Here is an 18609-nt window from a genome sequence, read left to right as displayed (position 1 = left end):
TATGAATCAATGCTCGCTAGCTCTAATATAAAGTTCTAGATGTACCACATGTGAGGTTTTTGACTCTCTCCCTCTCATGGGTACATGAGACCTAGATGAGTCACCTTACTGCACACGTGGGTGTCTTGCATGATGTGCTTGCTTTTGCAAGACAATTGAGTCTCAAATGTATTATTTTGAGGATAGAAATCCTAAAGATAATGTCGAATGCTAATTGAGTTTTATAATATGACATGTCTCTTAAATTATGTGACGTCTAATAAGTTAGATTAGTTGAAAGACCTAATCTTGAATATATTATTTTAATTGAAAAGTAGAATTGAGAGTTAGGCCTAACTTTATCTAGCTCTGACTAGGAATGTCTCTCTAGGAATGTCTCTTGATTTCTATAAGTAATTTTAAAGTTAAACAAGAATAACTTACCATTTTTCATTATAATGAGTTTTTGTTTTTTAGTTCAAAAGCTTTAGAGTGAAAATCGAAATTATAAACTTACGGAGAACAACTAAAAGAAAAGAGATTAGTAATGTGTTTGAGATCATTTATTTTTTTAGTAAATTTTCTAAAATAAACTACTTTTCTAGAAGAATTACTAGTTTATAGTGTGTTTAGTATATAGTTTCATAAGTAATTATACATACTAAAAGTGTTTTCAAAATGTACACTACTTGATAATAAATAAATAAATAATTTAAGAAAAAAATTACTTAATTTTTTTAAAATTAATATTTAACAAATAATTTTTTAAATAATAATTTTTTATTTTTAAAGTGATTAACACTCATCAAGTACGTGAGAGATTACTAAAAACGAAGCGTAAGCAAATTACTAAACTCGCCCTAGGTGAGTTGTCCGGTAAAAACTGCTCAAACTTGGCAGCAGTGGTATGAGTTAGTACAATGTTTGGTGATGATGGTGAAAAAGGCAGCTGAGCAAATGGAAAAACGACTCACCGAATAAATATCTTTCAGAGTAAACTGGCGAGTTAATGGAGGGGCATGTTTGTCTTTTTATCATCGGTCAACGCATTTGAATAGTCAAATATTGCAAAAGAAAAAGGGGGTTATTTTATTTTATAATTATTGCTGAATTAAAATTTGAAAACCCTTCTTCCGGCTTCCCCTAAACAACACATTTTGTAATTTTAAAACTCTGAATTTCCGATCGGTTTTCTGTTTTCTTCAAAGATTTCTCTCTTCCCGGAAAAGAGAGTGGGGAAGGTTATTCTCGATTTCCTTCCCACGCCCTGGGGATTTCTGATTTGGGGATTTAAGGATTTTTGAAAAATTCTCAGCTAATTTATGGTTTTCTTCTTCAATCTCTGAATCTTTACCTTCTTCCTTCCTTCCTTCTCAATGGAGTTTACCATATCCGATGAATTGCTGGGTACTTTTGTCCCGATTTTCGTCTATTGGTTGTATTCTGGGATATATGTGCTTCTCGGGTTCTTTGAGAATTACCGATTGCACTCCAAGAAAGACGAGGATGAGAAGAACTTAGTTTCAAAAGCCACTGTGGTTCGAGGCGTTCTCTTTCAACAATTTATTCAGGCCATCGTCGCCATCATCCTCTTTAAGGTATTCATCCATCTTTAGCTCCTTATGTTTCTTAATTTCTTTCCCAGTATTGCAATCCATCACCGTCGTCGTCGTCCTGCCTTTCTCATTGTTAATGTAATTTAGTATATTTCTTATCCTAATTATTGGTGGAACCTGCCGTAGAAAATTCCCACTGAGATTGTATTGTGCTCATAAACTTGGTAGAGCTTTGATGTGATCTTCCTGAAATTTCCTTAGTTTAGTATGTGTGTGAAACCAATTGATTTTAGGTTTACTAGCTTTAATACAGTCCTATGTTTTGTTGTTTCAGACATTTTTAGTTTTGACAAAATCTTAAGATAACAATTCCTCTTCACTTTGTATGTGTTTTAATTGAAATAAGAGCACTGATCAGACCAATGGAGGCAGGGGTGAAGCCATGACAATAATTACCAATTGTCAAATTGCTTTTTTTATATAATTACAAATATTCTTTATTTAAAAGAATATTTGTTGCTAATATTGAAAAATGAAAATTATATTTTGTTACTGTAATTCGAATTGGTGAAACAAAAATCTAAAAAGTTCACATCAAAATAATTTAGTAGGCAATTGGAAAGTTTTAATTCAATTTAGGAATAAAGAAAGATTTGATGCTTCAAGTTGGAAGGTTGGAAGGAAAAGTCTTGCTGCTTTTAGTGTCAACAGTAAAGTTATATTAATTAGTGTGGGCTGTTAGCTTTTCGCTGCGAGTGTTCTCTATATTAAAAACCATAAGATTAGTGCTCAATAAGGAAAGCAATTTGATGAATAGTTTACTTCAAAGATATGAACGACCCACATCTATAAAATTTTGTGCTATTAGCTCTGTTTTTAGTATTGTTAAATTTACATTGAGATGATTCTTTGGATTACAAACTAACTTGGTCAAAACAACAAGATAATTGTCGTCTGAAGAGTTATTCAATTGCACTTCCTTTAACTAAAATTTGATCCTTTTGGATTTGTTTATTTATTTTATGTTACGGTTTATTTGCAATTTTTGGTCACGTTTGAATCCTCGAGTGAGAATTTGTATTTTTGTTTTTAAAGTTTAAGTTTGTTTATAAATTAAAAACCAAAAAATCTTAATAGTTTTGGGATAGTACCAATCCCTTTTTATGGTCTGCATTGGCAGGCAGTCAACAACTCATATGAGTAAAAAACCTCGGACTTCAACACAATTTTGTCCTGTATGGTTGTGTATTTGCTACAAGGCTGTTGCTGTGGCTTCTTAGCCATCTAGTTACTTCGTAAGTTCCGTGCTAAATTAGATGTAGAACAGTAGTTTCTATGTTGTGGCTATTCATATGAAACTTAACAGACTGGACTTCAGCACTATTAAAATTAACCTTATTTATAAGTGCTGTTTAATGAATTATGTTGGTTGGCCCTGTTGTTTAAGTGGCAAGTCGTGAACTCAAATTAAGATGCCACCTATTGAGAATATCCTCTGAATTTCTGGATTCACAATATTCTAGAGTTAGGTAGTTGTCTTGAGATTATTTGAAATGTATTAGTTAAGTAATCAAGATGTGTATATACTAGCTCGGGCACTCCCAATTCTCGAAAGGAAAAGGGAATCATGTTAATTCTTGCATGAGCATGACTGTTGATATCATGTGGGGTGGGGTGCCTGCACTGCACGTACATCCTAGTTTGTCTCTGGGTTTATAATTGCATCTTGTTATGTTCAGGTGACTGGAAATGATGATGGGAGCAGTGCAGTTCCAAAATCCTGGCCAATGGTTGTTTTACAATTCTTAACTGCAATGTTCGTATTGGACACATGGCAGTACTTTGCACACAGATACATGCATCATAACAAGTTTCTGTACAGATACATTCATTCTCAGCACCATAGGCTTGTTGTTCCGTATGCATTTGGGGCTTTGTATAATCATCCTGTGGAAGGTCTACTGCTTGACACGATCGGTGGGGCGTTGTCGTTTCTAGTATCTGGTATGACTCCCAGAGTCTCCATCTTCTTCTTTTCCTTTGCCACTATCAAGACCGTAGACGATCACTGTGGATTATGGCTGCCCGGAAACCTCTTCCATGTCTTGTTTCGCAACAATACGGCCTATCACGACGTCCACCATCAGCTATATGGCAGCAAGTATAACTTCTCACAGCCCTTCTTTGTTACATGGGATAGAATACTTGGTACCTATATGCCCTACTCCTTGGAGAAGAGAGCAGGCGGTGGCTTTGAAGCACGGCCAAAGATTGAATAAATATTGTAAGCAGCAATCAGTTGCTTATATTATATTATTTGTATCCCACAACAATATAATTTGTATATTACTCCTATTGGTCTTTTTATACTTTTGTCCCCCTTTCTTTTCCCTAACATAGATTTGAAACATGAGCTGAGTTAGGTTGTGTTTTGATATATATATATTTTCTTTTCTTTTGGCTTTCATTTCATTCACAATCATTGTGATGACTTTTCAAGAGTTTCTCCAATCCAATTGATAGCTTCTTGTCTTTGTTAGAGACTGAGGTCGTCATTTTCAATTCTGCATCACGGATTGAATGAAGAGACCACGTTTCGTTTCGTTTGTTTTGGTTTAATTCATGATGCATCGGAACCTAGACGGAACATTTTTTCCCTTCATAATTTCTCTTTCTTTGCAGAAGCAAACGGTATCGTGGACAGTAAAAATATTTTGTTGAAAAACAATTTTCTTCCATGGTTGGGTTATATGTTTCTTTTTTTTTTCAATTTTATTTATTTCAATTACAACAAAAATGTGAGGATATAGGTTTCAACTCGTGACCATTTAGTTGGAGATGTATGTCTTTAACTAATTGAGCTCTGGTAAGGTCGATGATTGAGAGATATGTTAATATTAATGATTGGTTCAAGAATTAGTAATCTTTATGACCCTTTCATTAGTTGACAGTTTTGAGATAGAAAATTTTGTTAATATAGTTAACTTAATGATTGGTTGAGAGTTTTATAAATCTAGACTATGGGCTTAAACTCAGTTTTTCTATAATACATCTCATTATTTCTTCTCCCCATGTTTACTATTGTATTTTATCAGGTTTACTACAACATATCCCCAAAGGTGGCTTCCGACGAAGTTCAAGTTGCCAAAGCCATCTTCGGCGACGAATCCAGGTTTCGTGGCCAAAGCGGGCAATGGCAATGAAATCCAGGTTTTGTTGCCGAGGCTTTGGCGATGACTTGAACTTCGTCGCTGAAGTTGGTTTTGGCGACGACTTAGGATTCATCGACATGCTCGCTTTGGCGACGAAACCTGGATTTCGTCGCCATATGTCCTTTCTTTATTTTTTTATATTATTTTTTTTGTTATATTCGGTTTGGTCACCAAAGCTCATTTCTTTATTTTTTTATATAATTTTTTTGTAATATTCATATTATTTTCCTGAATCATTTAACAACCTAAACATGTCATGAACTTTCTCAAATTTCATATAAAAATTTATAATATTAATCAAACATTGGTTTTACAAGAGTAAAAAAAGTCAATACAAAGTAAAATTCAACAACCTAAACATATTCTAAAAAGTCCTAATATCAACAACCTAGACATATTCTAAAAAAGTCACATCATCAAGTTCTTCATGAAACTTTATCAAATTTTCAAAAACTTTCGATAGAGAAATCAAATGAACTTGAAAAAACACAAATGACAAATAAATTTATGTGAACAAAATAATTAACTTAGTTCTCAGAACTAATTTAAAACTCATAAAAATGTCTAACTCACTCCATGTGTCATGAGCTCAAACTAAGCATTCAAAGTTAACACATGACGTAAACTCATCACTCCCACTCAAAGTTAACAAACTTTTATTCTAACTCACCTCACATGTCATGAACTCAAACTAAGCATTCAAGGTTAACCTCAAGAGAATGAGCATATACTTTTATCGTTTACATATGTTGATACACGACAACCCAAGTATATGGATAAAGCCACTTGAATCCAATCATATAGATGGTTCCACTCAAAAGGAAAAAGTTAGATGGACTAGCTTTTAAGTCAAATACCCACGAGTAGATAGATTACTTATTATACTCGAGGCTCTAGAAGTTTGGTGACCTACCAAACTTGAATTTTTCTTATCAATGGATCCTAAGTTCAACCACGCAAAGGAATACACCAAGAGAGTTTGCCCAAAGGGAAAGGGGTGAAGAGAAAACTCTCACTTCTATTTCGAAATAAATGTCAAAAACTTGTCTTCAAAAGACTAAAAGGGGAGGTGCCAATTTATTGGCCAAGGACATTGGCCATTACAAGAGAATTTTGAAAATAAAAATAATCTTAAAATCTAAAGAAAATAAAATAGTTGTTGGCAAAATTACTTACCCAGAACTTTTCACCTTCCACAGTTCGTCAATGAAAAAGACAATCAACCACAATAAAACGAGATAATAAGGAAAGCACAGAAACGAGACAGAAAATTTATATTGATTCACCCAACTATGGGCTACATCTAGTATTATGTGACAACGAGTTCTACAATGATTTTGGGATAAACAATGAGCAATACAATAACTCTCAAATCTAGAGACCTCGACAAAAGCCACCTAGCTTCTAGGAATTACAACAATAGAATCCTAGGTATACAAGAATGAAGACCTCATCAAATACCCATAAGAATTGGTTGTTGATGATGCATTATAACCCCGAGATCTCGCCTCTGAAATGCTCTGGCAAACATTGCCACCAGACTTTGAAAACAATGCACCAACACTATTCACGACCGTCCTTCGATGTGTGCAACAACACGCATTAAAATCCTAAGGAAAAAATGTTCGCTTTTATAATTTTGTTGTAGCATCAAAACAAAAAATGTGGCGCCTTTTTTGATATGAACCAAGGAGCTACCATTGTTATGCCTCATGGACCGATTACAAGATCGAGAGCTAGGAAACTTCAACAAGCTTTGCTACTTCGTGTCCAAGCGTTCTTGAACTCGACAAGAGAAATAAAGAAAGATGTGCAAGAAGTTAGAACTTGCACTTCAATTTGGTGCAAGTTATGCATTTTAAGTGTTTTATGGCAAGTTAAAGTCCACTTGGTCAAGGTCAAAGTCAAATCCATCAAGACAAGTCAAAGTCACTCATTCACAATTCAAAAACCAAGTCAAACACTCATATCCCTCAAATGGACGGGATTGCAATTATTGGTTGGTTTCCATGTTCTTAACCTTTTCATTTGCTTGTCTTTTCTTTCTCGTAAGTTATGTCTTTCATTACAAGTCTTTTCATTTCTTGTAAGTTACAAGTCTTTTCATTTGCTTTAAGACTTTCATATGGGTTAGGATGGCTATATATAGCTTTGAGATGTCTGTTGTAACACAATTTGAAGTTGAAGGAAAAGTGAGTTTTCTCATTAGCTTGGTTGAGAGCTTTATCTCCCATTTCTTGTGCAATTTCTTGTGTCTTTTTAGAATTTGCATGTTAGGAACATTCAAGCGGTTTGATCATACCTCTTGTGGAGTGATTCGAATCACGAGTTTAGAAACAAGTTTCTCTACTCTCTGATATTGATCATCAAGGTAATCCGTTCTAAAACTTTTCTTGGGTTGATTCATATTTGTTTTCGGGGTTTTTGGGATTGAGTTCTATGGGTCTTGTTCGTTAGCAAGGTTCTTAGATCCAACTCTCAAGGGGTTTCTTAACATTTGGTATTAGAGCATTAGGCTCTTTGATCGGAATATGTTTCTTGCATTTATCTCTTTGAATTCTGTGTTCCTTGCTTATGTTTTATTATATCTAAGCAATGCATTCTGTCAAAAAATACAAAAAAAAAAGTATCAATTCCATTCATCTTTTCCAATTTTCGTCCTCCATTATTATAGATCTGGGTCTTATCTACAAATCTGTCTTCTTTGAAGTCTTCTGCTTCGACTTTTTTAGTGGTGAAGGACTGGTGGTTTGCTGAACGCACGCACTGAGCGTGGTAACATTCTATAGATGCAAGCGCACACCTATCAGAGTAATATAAAATGGATGGAGTATCCAAGTATCGATCCTCAAGGACTTCTAAATAATTTCCAAACTCTAAAGTTTTAATGAATAGTGAACGTTGAAATGAGTGATTTTTGTAAAATGGGAAGTGGTCACAAATAATGGTTTTGGATTTGGGATTCGGTCTTATAATGGTAAAACCTAGCCCGAATTACTTCAAGTTAGACAACAAAGAATCAAGCATACGCTAAGGACGATGTGCATTTTACTTTAGGAAACCAACGATACGCTTTTCACTGACTTATGTCTAAGCAAGTTTCAAAGTCGTAAGACACTTCCCTAATATGTCTATTATGAGAGATATCTTAGTTTTAGGATGGAAATAGTCGCAACCTCGGGGTAAGGTCCTATGTCTAGGCTACTTAAACGGAAACCTTATGTCTAAGGCGCTCCTCTCCTTGGTTAACCACTCAACAATGCAAATAAGCAACCTTTTCAGTATTGACTTGTTAAGACTTACAGTGGCCTTCTCTAAATCCTAACTTTTTGGGAAAACATGTTGGTAATGAATGGAAAGCAAAAACACTACTTCTTAGCAACCCTTTTTAGAAATAAAGGCTAACTATCATAACCGGGCTAGAGACGGGAATTTAGAAAAAACATATTGAAGAAAATACAGCAAGTAGAATGGTTGAAATTGGATGCATGTGTGAAAAACAAAAAGTTAACTAACGGAGAGTTTTTATCGGGATTGAGAGCTTCGCCCTTTCTTTCAAGCAAGGGGGAGGTATCACGTGCTCTTTCCTCCAAAAACACAACTTCTCTAACTAAAAATAAAGTAAAGGCAAAGGGAAGATAAGCAAGTACTGGATTTTATATATTTGAATAAGTAGAAAATAACTAAGTACAAATGAAAACAAACCAAGCTCAATAAAAGAATGTAAATGTGCTCGGGATTTAAAAACAAAAGCAAATAATGAAAGCAACTCAAAAGTACTTAGAAAGCAACAAAAGAAGAAACATAAAAATGATCAAGAGAAGGAAGCAAGGCTTGATACATTTGGTGGAGAAGCTGCTGGAATTTATAGCTGTGCAGAATTGGTTAGGTAGGTCCTAAAACGATGGTGAATCACCAATTCTAACTCCTTTGACTGAACTAAATCGTGCTCAAACTGATAGTGGAACAACTTTTCTACACGTATGCATCGTTGTTGGAACCACAAAACGCATTGAAGACGCGTTTCATTAAGGGCAAGTGGAAGAAAAGAAAAACTGTTTTCTGCAGCCTTCCCAGGCGCCTGGCGCCTCCCATGCTGGTATTTCCGACTTTTTGCTTCTTTTGATTAATTCCACTCCCAAATGGTCCTAAAAATGTCATAAATACAATATAAGCCAACCACAACCATCATATATGAATTTGCATGAATTGGAACTCAAACGACCGAGAAAAAGTCTGAAACAAAGTTAAAACATAGTAGTAAAAACAGCATCTAAAACCTTCTTTTACGCATGTAAACAAGCGTAATCAGTGAAATTTGTGCACTTTGCTGATTCATTTAAAAAAAAAAAAAACTGAACGTGAAAGCATTTATTGTTAGCATTATTGTGCTTTTGCTGATCCATAACTGAAAAAAAAGAAAGAAGAAAAAGCATAGAAGACCCCATTTGTCATTACTTCTTTGTGTAGCCTTGCATTGAATCTCATGCTACTTCCTTGTTGCTTAATTCCCAACCATCTTTATCTTTAACTCTACTTTCGTTTCTTTCTAGCTTCCATTATAATTTGTCCATTATTTTTTTTTCTTAACTTGTTTCTTTGTTGTTATTCGGGTTACTCCCAAAATCACACTCTGTTTGAGTTCTTATGTGCTGTCTAAACCACTTGAAATGCACATAGCTTTTAACTTGCTAGACTCACTTACCGATTTGTTTGAAGTGCATAAGAGTGTACTAAGTTGTGAGGGAGAGATTGTAAGGGAGCGATACATTATTTGAGTGTTGAGGGTTAAACACGAGTGAACTTCACTAACGAGTGAATTAGTGAGGGAGGCTTGTGAGGGGTCCATTTCTTGTCACTTTATTTTGTTTTTATAGCATGGCTAATCTTGGAGATGAAGGCAATATTTCTGATGCCCGGAGGAGAGAGGCGCTAGAAGGAACTGTTGAACGAATGATTCGTAGCATGGAGACATTGACAGAACGGATAGGAAGGTTGGAGACTCAAACCAAGCTCAGGAGAGAGTTCCACCACCTCCACCACACGTGTTATGGATGAGGATGAGTCTGAGGTGATGGATCCGATCATTGGGAGGACGATCAGGCTACAGTTTTAGCGGCTCCAAGAGGGGGTGATAGACACGTTGGTCGTGGCTTAGATCGAGGGAGAGGCCGGGGAAGAGGCTATCATAATTTCCAAAGAGCCCCACGAGCGAATGCTCAAGTTGATCGAAACTTGGGAAACATCAAATTAAAACTTCCGAAGTTCTATGGTAAGACTGATCCGGAAGCGTACATTCAATGGGAGAAAGAAGTGGAGTTCGTGTTTGATTGCCATAATTTCAGTAAAGAAAAGAAGGTACGACTATGTCTTGCTCAATTCAAGATTATGCAGTAACATGGTAGGACAAATTAATGTCAATTAGAGACGAAACCTTGAGGCGCCAATCGATTCATGGTATGAGTTCAAGGAGTTGTTGAGGAGCGATTTGTTCCTAGACATTTCCACAGGGACACAGCGCAAAAGCTCCAAGTGTTGAGACAAGGTAGTAAGTCTGTGGAAGACTATTACCAGGAGATGGATACGTTGATGAATCGGCTGGATCTTGAAGAGGACATGGAGAATCTCATGGCACGGTTTCTTAATGGCTTAAACAAGGAGATGGGATAAGGTTGATCTACAACCTTACTTTAACATCGAAGAGATGTTGCACTTGCCATCAAAATTGAGAAGCAGCTCCAAAGGCGATCTCAAAGGTATTCTACTAAGCCCTTTTCCCATTCATTTCTACATGGAAACGGATAGTAAGAGTGCTGATTCTAAACTTAGAAATCGAGAGGCATATGAGAAACCAAAAGAAAAGTTTGAGAAAGGAGAGAGTTCCAAGAAGGGGAAACAGAAAGTTGATGAACCTAATGTGAGAAATCGGGATATTAAATGCTGGAAATGTCAAGGAGTAGGACATTACAGTCGCCCTAATAGAAGAACTATGATAATTAGAGAGGAGAGTTTGTACAGAAGATGAGAAGGAAGATGAGGTAGAAGAGGACGACAATGGTGAATGTGAGAGTGAGGAGTATAGTGAAGAGGACCTACACATATGTCCTTAGTCACTAGGAGAGCTCTCAGTACTCAAATTAAGGAGGATGGCCTAGACCAACGAGAGAACTTATTTCACACTAGGTATCTTGTCCAAACTGTGCCTTGTAGTGTGATTATTGATAGTGGTAGTTGTACCAACGTTGTAAGTTCTATTCTGGTCAAGAGGCTTAACTTAGAGACAAAACCACATCCTAGACCATATAAACTTCAATGGTTGAGTGATTGTGGGGAGGTAAAGGTGAGTAGACAAGCTCTTGTTTCTTTGCTATTGGAAAATATGTTGATGATGTTTTGTGTGATGTTGTACCTATGCATGCCGGGGATATATTGTTGGGTAGACCTTGGCAATTTGACCGTCGGGTAATGTATGATGGGTATGCCAATCGCTATTCTTTTACTCATCATGGTAGAAAAACTACTCTTGTACCTTTGTCACCAAAAGATGTGCATGTTGATCAATGCAAACTTGAAAAGAAGAGGCAAGAGGCTGATGCAAAAGCAAAAAGTGAAAAAGAAACAAAAGAAAATGAGTTGAGAGAAAAAAAGAGTTTGAGTGAAAAGCAAGGGAGTAGCAATCAGCCTAGTGGGAAAAATGAGAGAAAAGCCAAAACGGTGAGCTTGTATGCTAGTTCAAGTGAGGTTAGGAATGTTTTAATGGCGAAACGGACTGTTCTTGTACTTTTGTACAAAGGGTCTTCTTTTCTTACTAACGAGCTTAACACCTCATTGCCTAGTATTTTTGTTTCTCTTTTACAGGAATTTGAGGACTTGTTTCCCGAAGAGATGCCCAAGGAATTGCCACCATTTCGTGGCATCGAGCATAAGATTGACTTCATTCCAGGTGCTATCATACCTAACCGACCAACTTATAGGACTAATCCTACTGAAGCCAAAGAAATTCAAAGGCAAGTGGATGAATTGTTAGCTCATGGGTATGTACGCGAAAGCCTTAGTCCTTGTAGTGTGCCTGTTATTTTAGTGCCTAAAAAAGATGGAACTTGGAGAATGTGTGTAGACTGTAGGGCCATTAATAAGATCACTGTTAAATATCGTCATCCTATTCCTAGGTTAGATGATATGTTAGATGAATTGCATGGCTGTAGTCTCTTTACTAAGATTGATTTGAAATCTGGGTATCATCAAAGTCTCTTTACTAATGCATGTGCGTGCTGTTTTGACTACACTTAGAAACGAGAAATTGTATGCTAACCTAAAGAAATGTAATTTTTGCATGGAAAGGGTTAATTTTCTTGGTTTCATTGTGTCTAGTCGAGGAGTTGAGGTGGATAGTGAGAAAGTTAAGGCTATTAGCGAATGGCCAACTCCCACGAATGTTGGGGAGGTTCGAAGTTTTCATGGGCTAGCTAGCTTTTATCGGCGTTTTATTAAGGACTTTAGCACCCTAGCTTCACCTCTAAATGAATTGGTAAAGAAAAATGTTCCTTTTGTTTGGGGTACATCCCAAGAGCATGCTTTTAATGTTTTAAAAGATAAGTTGTGCAATGCTCCTCTACTTGCTTTACCGAACTTTGATTTGACTTTTGAAATTGAATGTGATGCAAGTGGGATTGGAATTGGGGCTGTACTAATGCAAAACCATAAGCCACTAATGTTCTTTAGTGAAAAGTTGAGTGGTGCTTCTTTGCGGTACCCAACTTATGACAAAGAACTTTATGCTTTGGTACGAGCTTTGCAAACTTGGCAGCATTATCTTTGGCCAAAGGAGTTCGTCATTCATACGGATCATGGGAGCCTAAAGCACTTGAGAGGGCAAAGCAAACTGAATCGCAGACATGCTAAGTGGTTGGAGTTTATAGAGACATTTCCATATATGATTAAGTATAAACAAGGTAAGGAGAACATTGTTGCAGATGCTTTATCACGAAGGTATGCTCTCTTTAATACTTTGAATGCTAAGATTTTAGGATTTGCTGATACCAAAATGTTAAGAAACCCTTGAGAGTTGGATCTAAGAACCTTGCTAACGAACAAGACCCATAGAACTCAATCCCAAAAACCCCGAAAACAAGTATGGAATCAACCCAAGGAAAAGTTTTAGAACGGATTACCTTGATGATCAATATCAAGAGTAGAGAAAACTTGTTTCTAAACTCGTGATTCGAATCACTCCACAAGAGGTATGATCAACACCGCTTGAATGATCCTAACATGCAAATTCTAAAAGACACAAGAAATTGCACAAGAAATGGGAGATAAAGCTCTCAACCAAGCTAATGAGAAAACTCACTTTTCATTCAACTTCAAATTGTGTTACAACAAGATATCTCAAGGCTATATATAGCCATCCTAGCAAGCCATATGAAAAGTCTTAAGCAAATGAAAAGACTTGTAACTTACAAGAAATTAAAAGACTTGTAAATGAAAAGACATAACTTACGAGAAATGAAAAGACAAGCAAATGAAAAGGTTAAGAACATGGAAAGCCAACCAAAATAATTGCAATCCCGTCCACAATGAGGGATATGAGTGTTTGACTTGGTTTTTGAATTGAATGAGTTGACTTTGACTTGTCTTGATGGAGTTGACTTTGACCTTGACCAAGTGGACTTTAACTTGCCATAAAAACACTTAAAAATGCATAACTTGCACCAAATTGAAGTGCATAGTTCTAACTTCTTGCACATCTTCCTTTATTTCTCTTGTCGAGTTCAAGAACGCTTGGACACGAAGTAGCAAAGCTTGTTGAAGTTTCCTAGTTCTCGATATTGTAATCGGTCCATGAGGCATAACAATGGTAGCTCCTTGGTTCATATCATTTTTGTTTTCTTTGTTTTTAGCATTGCGACGTCGCTCCCTCGGCCAAAATGGCCTGCAGTGCCCAAACACCTCTGTTTGCATTCTTTCTCCATTCTAGCCTTGTCTCAACTCGTTTTGACGTCGATTTGAAGATAATCCGAACAATAAAAAGTTATTATTTTATAGTTCAAAAATGATGCTTCCATAAAATGCTAAAGAAAGTAATTCTCCTAGCAAAACGACAACATTAAATCTAAATAAATAATTTTAAGACAAATAAAATGAATTTAATAAAATAAAGAAACATCCCTAAAATGATCAAGATTGGGCGGCAAGTGAAGGGCAGCAACAATATAGGCAGAGTAGTAAGGGGACATGCATGAGGGCAGATGGGATGCGGCGCTGACAAGGCGTGCATGGTGCTATAGGGGTTGTGGTGCTGGTGGTGTGCGTGTAGACAAAGTAGGGTGCACATGGGCTAAGGGCATGGGCATGCAAGCAAGGAAGGTAGTAAGCGGGCGACGCAGGCGCAGGCAAGGCACAAGGGCGAGGCAAACGACATGTAGAGGTATGTAGACAAAGGCGTATGGGCTGTGTGGGCATGCGACAGCTGGCGTGTGCGTAGGCATGCGTGCGTCATGAGGTGCACGTAGGGTTGGGCTTTATCAATCGTGGGGGGAGGCGGGTCTCCTTGTGACTTTAGCGCGCTGGGCAGACTGAGTGCATGCAGTAACTTCTTGTATCTAAACATGGCCTCTTTCTTGGTCCTCCTTGAAACTCCTTCCTCCTCTTGGAATCTTGTTAGAACTTCTTGTATCTTCAAAATTATCAAGATGTGCTCATGGTTCCTATGGATCTTCCTCTTTTTGGGTTTCTCTCATCTTGATCTTCATCATTGTTGAAGTAGGTTGACTCTTGGATCTCTTGGCTAAATATGATCACATCATCTCTTCCATCTTGAAAATGATTTGTCCTCGAATAAAGTTGGTTAACTACATTATAATGCATCATGTTAGCTCATAAGCTTCAATGGTTGAACCTTTACCTTGTTGAAGTGTCAAAATTTCCTTCTTGTCATTCTATTCAAATCTCAAATTTTTCTTCTTCTTTTGCCTCCTCAATTTTTTCATCTTCTTGAAGATGTTGGAGTCCTTGATTTTCCTTCTTAGATGAGCTAGCTTCTTGCTCATTTTCTTCACCTTCCATTCTTCTTTCCAATGGTGGTAACCCTCTTGGCATCTCCTCGAGTAACACCTCTTCAAATTTTGGTAAAAATTCAACACAAATACTAGGCAAGGTTGTTGGCACTCTTGTGTTAGGAGATTATTACCTTTATGCAAATATAAAAGAAGTAATTGAGTTGCACGTAAAGCTCTTTCTATCTCATCATTTCTAGCCATGAGGGTCACAACTTTCTTACCCTTATTGGTGGTCTTTCTCTTTTCTTCATTTTGGAGTCGAATAGTTTCTCTTAGATCAACTTCCAATCATATTTCCTCAAATTTCAGTTGGTCAACATATACTTCCTTTGGAGAAAGTGGTACCAATGTGGTTTTCTTTCCATTATGCTCAAAAGAATGTTTGTTTAGAAAAAAATCGAAAGACACTTTTTCAATCATATTTCCACGATATTCCTAGCAAGAAATCATTAGCATGCATAGGCACAACATCACAAGCAACTTTATCTTTGTACCTACCTATTGCAAAAGAAACTTGAACTTGCTTTTGGACTCTAACAACTCCATTATTTGACCATCATAGCTATAGGGTCGTGAGTGTGGTGTGGTGGCTAACTTCAATCTCTATGCTATATCTTTACAGTACCATTAGTACAACTTCCAGTATCAATTATGACACTACAAGGGGTGAAATTTACTAAGCAACTAGTATAGAATAGGTTCTCTCTTTGAGCCTCTAAAGGTTCCTCCTTGAATTTTACATAGGTTCCTCCTAGCAAATAATGTTGTATCCGGGGAATTCTCCTCTAATTCGTCCTCCCCTATGCTACTCTCTTTTTCTCTTTCCTCAACCTCCTATTTATTCTCTCCCTTATCATCTATGACTATGTTCTCCCTCTTTAAGAATCATGGCTCTTTGGTTAGGGCAATTTCGGCTTAAGTGGCCTACTTCATGACACTTAACATTTTATATCACTAGTCCTAGTTTTAGAGATCTCGAGTTAGGGTTTGACTTGAATGACTCACCCTTCTCAAACATAACTTTTGGTTTAGGCTCTAAGAGTTTGGTCTCAATTTTGCTACAATTGGATTTAGAGTTGGATTTTTCGTACTTCTTAGTCTTCCTTTGGTTTTGCTACTTTATTTTGATATCAAAGAGTAGAAGTTCCTCTAGTCTTCATAGGCTTGCAAATCAACTTTGTCGGCTCTGTCGGGGTTAAGTCCTTCAAAGAACCTAGTTATTGTGGTTTCCTTATCCTCCTCTAGTTGCAGTCTACTTATGAGCATGTCTATCTCTTTGTAGTATCCTCGATTTATTTAGTATCTTGGTAGAGCTTATTAAACTTGCCTGAGATTGCTCTATGATAGTGTAGTGGCACGAACATCTTCTTTACGGGTTCCTTAAACTTGAGCCAAGACTTTACGGGTCCTCCATTGTATCTTTTCCTATTAGACACCACTTTATCCCACCAAGTTAGTGCACAATCCTTAAAACGAGTGATTGTAAGAAGTACCTTCTTTACATCCTTGTAGTCGTGACATAAAACAACTAGTTCTATTTTTTTCTCCCATGCTTCATATTCCTCGAGTGTGCACTTTCCATGGAAGGTTGAGATCTTTAGTTTGATGATCCCTAGATATTTATTGCTTCTTGGCCTCTCTTAGATTGGTTGGATTCTTCCTCTTCATCGGCTATAATGTGCTCTCTTTGGGTGACCTACATCATAAATATTGAATTAGCTTGATATTCTCATAAAGTACTTACTCTTTCCTCTTTGAATCTTTTGTTGGTCTCCTTCTTTGTGGCACTTTATGTGCTTAAGCCATTGAATATGTTAAACATTTAAAATTATTAGGTGATAATCTCAAGACTGTGTGAATTTTGCAAACGTTTGAATTTCGACTTCTCTAAGTCTTTCATCCCTAACTTGGACTTTTCTCCTTTTCCTTGAGAATCATGGCTACACAAACAAAGATTAGTAAAACAAAAAAAAAGAAAAGAAATATATGTTCCTCATTTCACTCCCTCACTCGAATCTCTCTTGGAACTCTCTCTTTTTGGGGGTAAGGACTTTTTAATACTAGACCTCCAACCAACCTCAACAGCTACGACTTGACAACTTCCTCCAATATGTCTTTGTTGTCTTCTAATAAAAAAGGTGTGTTTCATACACACTATCGAGACAGCATAACGCGCTTTTTCCCCTGCAAAGCTGAAAAACATAAGTTTTATCTACTTCAAAAAGTGATGAATTTCTTTACTTATGCGTTAGTGATGTGTCCTACTCAAATATTAACATTATGTGTTCAACTATATGTAGCTTATAAACGTGAATGAATCAACTAAGCTCTTAGAGGAAAACCCCTCAGGTCTCAAGATGCCGAGGTTGGCTCCGAACTTGGCATGGGTTCCAACCTTAGTGACAAGCGGGAGGTTGACCCTGAGCCTATTTCTTTGCTTCTCTTTTCTTGTATTTCTTTTTTTATTTTTTTTAACTTGTACCTGGTCAAAGCTGCATACTTTGACCTTCGACATGAATGAAGTTGACTTTTCTGCTATTCTGTCTTTGCTTTTAACTTAAGCAAGTTTTGTTCTTTTTCCCACCGAGCTCTCTTAGCAACTTTTAATTAAGTTTTATATCACCAAGTTTCGAGCTTCATTTTTAACTAAGGTGTAGAGATACCGTATATGGCCCCCTGTTTGAGCGAGCTCGATCTTTATTGAGTGGGCACAGCTCAATGAGCTTGGCCATTTTATTAATTTTAACTTGAATTCCTTTACATTCCCTCCAGTCGAGGGTATGGGTGTTCTCGGGTTAGGTTGGGTCGGGTTAGGGGTGTTTTTGGGACCAATCCAAATTTTCGGGTTGGCCATATGTGGGAATTGCAGGGTTGAAAATTAGTGGCCAACCCAACCCAACACAACCAAACATTTTCGGGTTGGGTTGTCGGGTTGTCTTTTAAAAGAAGTAGAAGAAGAAAAAAAAACAGAAACTAAAAACCCAACTAAGAATCAAAATGACAAAATCTAACTTTACAAAATACTTTAAAAAAACAGAAATCCAACTAAAACAGAATCACTATCAGATCTGAAACTTAATAAAATAATGTAACCCATGAAAGTAAACAAAAACTAAACCATGAATCAAAATTTATGAATAAAAACCCATCAACGGAAACAATACTAAGAATAAAAAAACGAGATCACACTTCAAAAACGGGGTGGCGGGTGGCGATGGTGCAACGTGTTGGGTCGACAACAATGGAAGAGAGGGACAACAATGGAGGAGAGAACTTGGTTGGGTAACCATGGAAGAGAGAAGAGGTGAAGAGATTCAAGATGAGGGAGGAGAGAAAGATGAGAAAAATAGTTGAGATTAAATTTCAACAGATCGTTGAGATTGAAGGTAAAAAGTAAAGGTATTCTATTAATTAATAATTATTATACATTTATTATATATACATATATAATTAAAAAAAATATAAGCAGTATTTCGGGTTGGGTCGGGTTGACCCGACTTTTTTGAGGACCAACCCGAAACCCGACCCGACCCGGTAAAGTTGGGAATTTTCCAACCCAACCCAACCCAAGGTTTAATCCAAACACCTTACGGGTTGTCAGGTTTTTTGAACACCCCTAGTCGATGGTTCTTTTACAATGAAAGAGCGATTGGGATGCTTGGCGTTCCAAGGATTTGAGAGGAGTTTTCCTTCTAGGTTGGCCAACAAATAAATGTCTGGTGGTACCACGTCTTAGATTTCAAATGTGCCTTCCCAAATCGACTCTCGCACTCAAACATGTTGCAGGACTTTATGCAAGACCAT

At 36.8% G+C, this 18609-nt stretch overlaps 1 protein-coding gene across 1 annotated transcript; it reads left to right on the top strand.

The window, feature by feature from the left end:
• The first annotated feature begins 1086 nt into the window (after nucleotides 1-1086).
• Nucleotides 1087-4002, top strand: LOC111025684 (sphinganine C4-monooxygenase 1). The gene is made up of 2 exons (XM_022303578.2): nucleotides 1087-1577; nucleotides 3275-4002. The coding sequence occupies exons 1-2, from the start codon at nucleotides 1356-1358 to the stop codon at nucleotides 3812-3814; spliced, it is 762 nt and encodes a 253-aa protein (XP_022159270.1). The 5' UTR covers nucleotides 1087-1355; the 3' UTR covers nucleotides 3815-4002.
• The last annotated feature ends 14607 nt before the right edge of the window (nucleotides 4003-18609 follow it).

Source organism: Momordica charantia, assembly GCF_013281855.1.
Source record: "Momordica charantia cultivar OHB3-1 chromosome 8 unlocalized genomic scaffold, Mcharantia_2.0 BLBB01000008.1, whole genome shotgun sequence".
Classification (NCBI taxonomy): domain Eukaryota; kingdom Viridiplantae; phylum Streptophyta; class Magnoliopsida; order Cucurbitales; family Cucurbitaceae; genus Momordica; species Momordica charantia.
The sequence above is the reverse complement of the archived record's forward strand: the minus strand, read 5'-3'. Positions and strand labels throughout refer to the sequence as shown.

Coding starts and splice junctions, on each gene's coding strand:
- LOC111025684 (XM_022303578.2), top strand. CDS start 1,356: ATGGAGTTTACCATATCCGATGAATTGCTGGGTACTTTTGTCCCGATT. Junction 1,578..3,274: donor TCGCCATCATCCTCTTTAAG/GTATTCATCCAT, acceptor TGTTATGTTCAG/GTGACTGGAAATGATGATGG.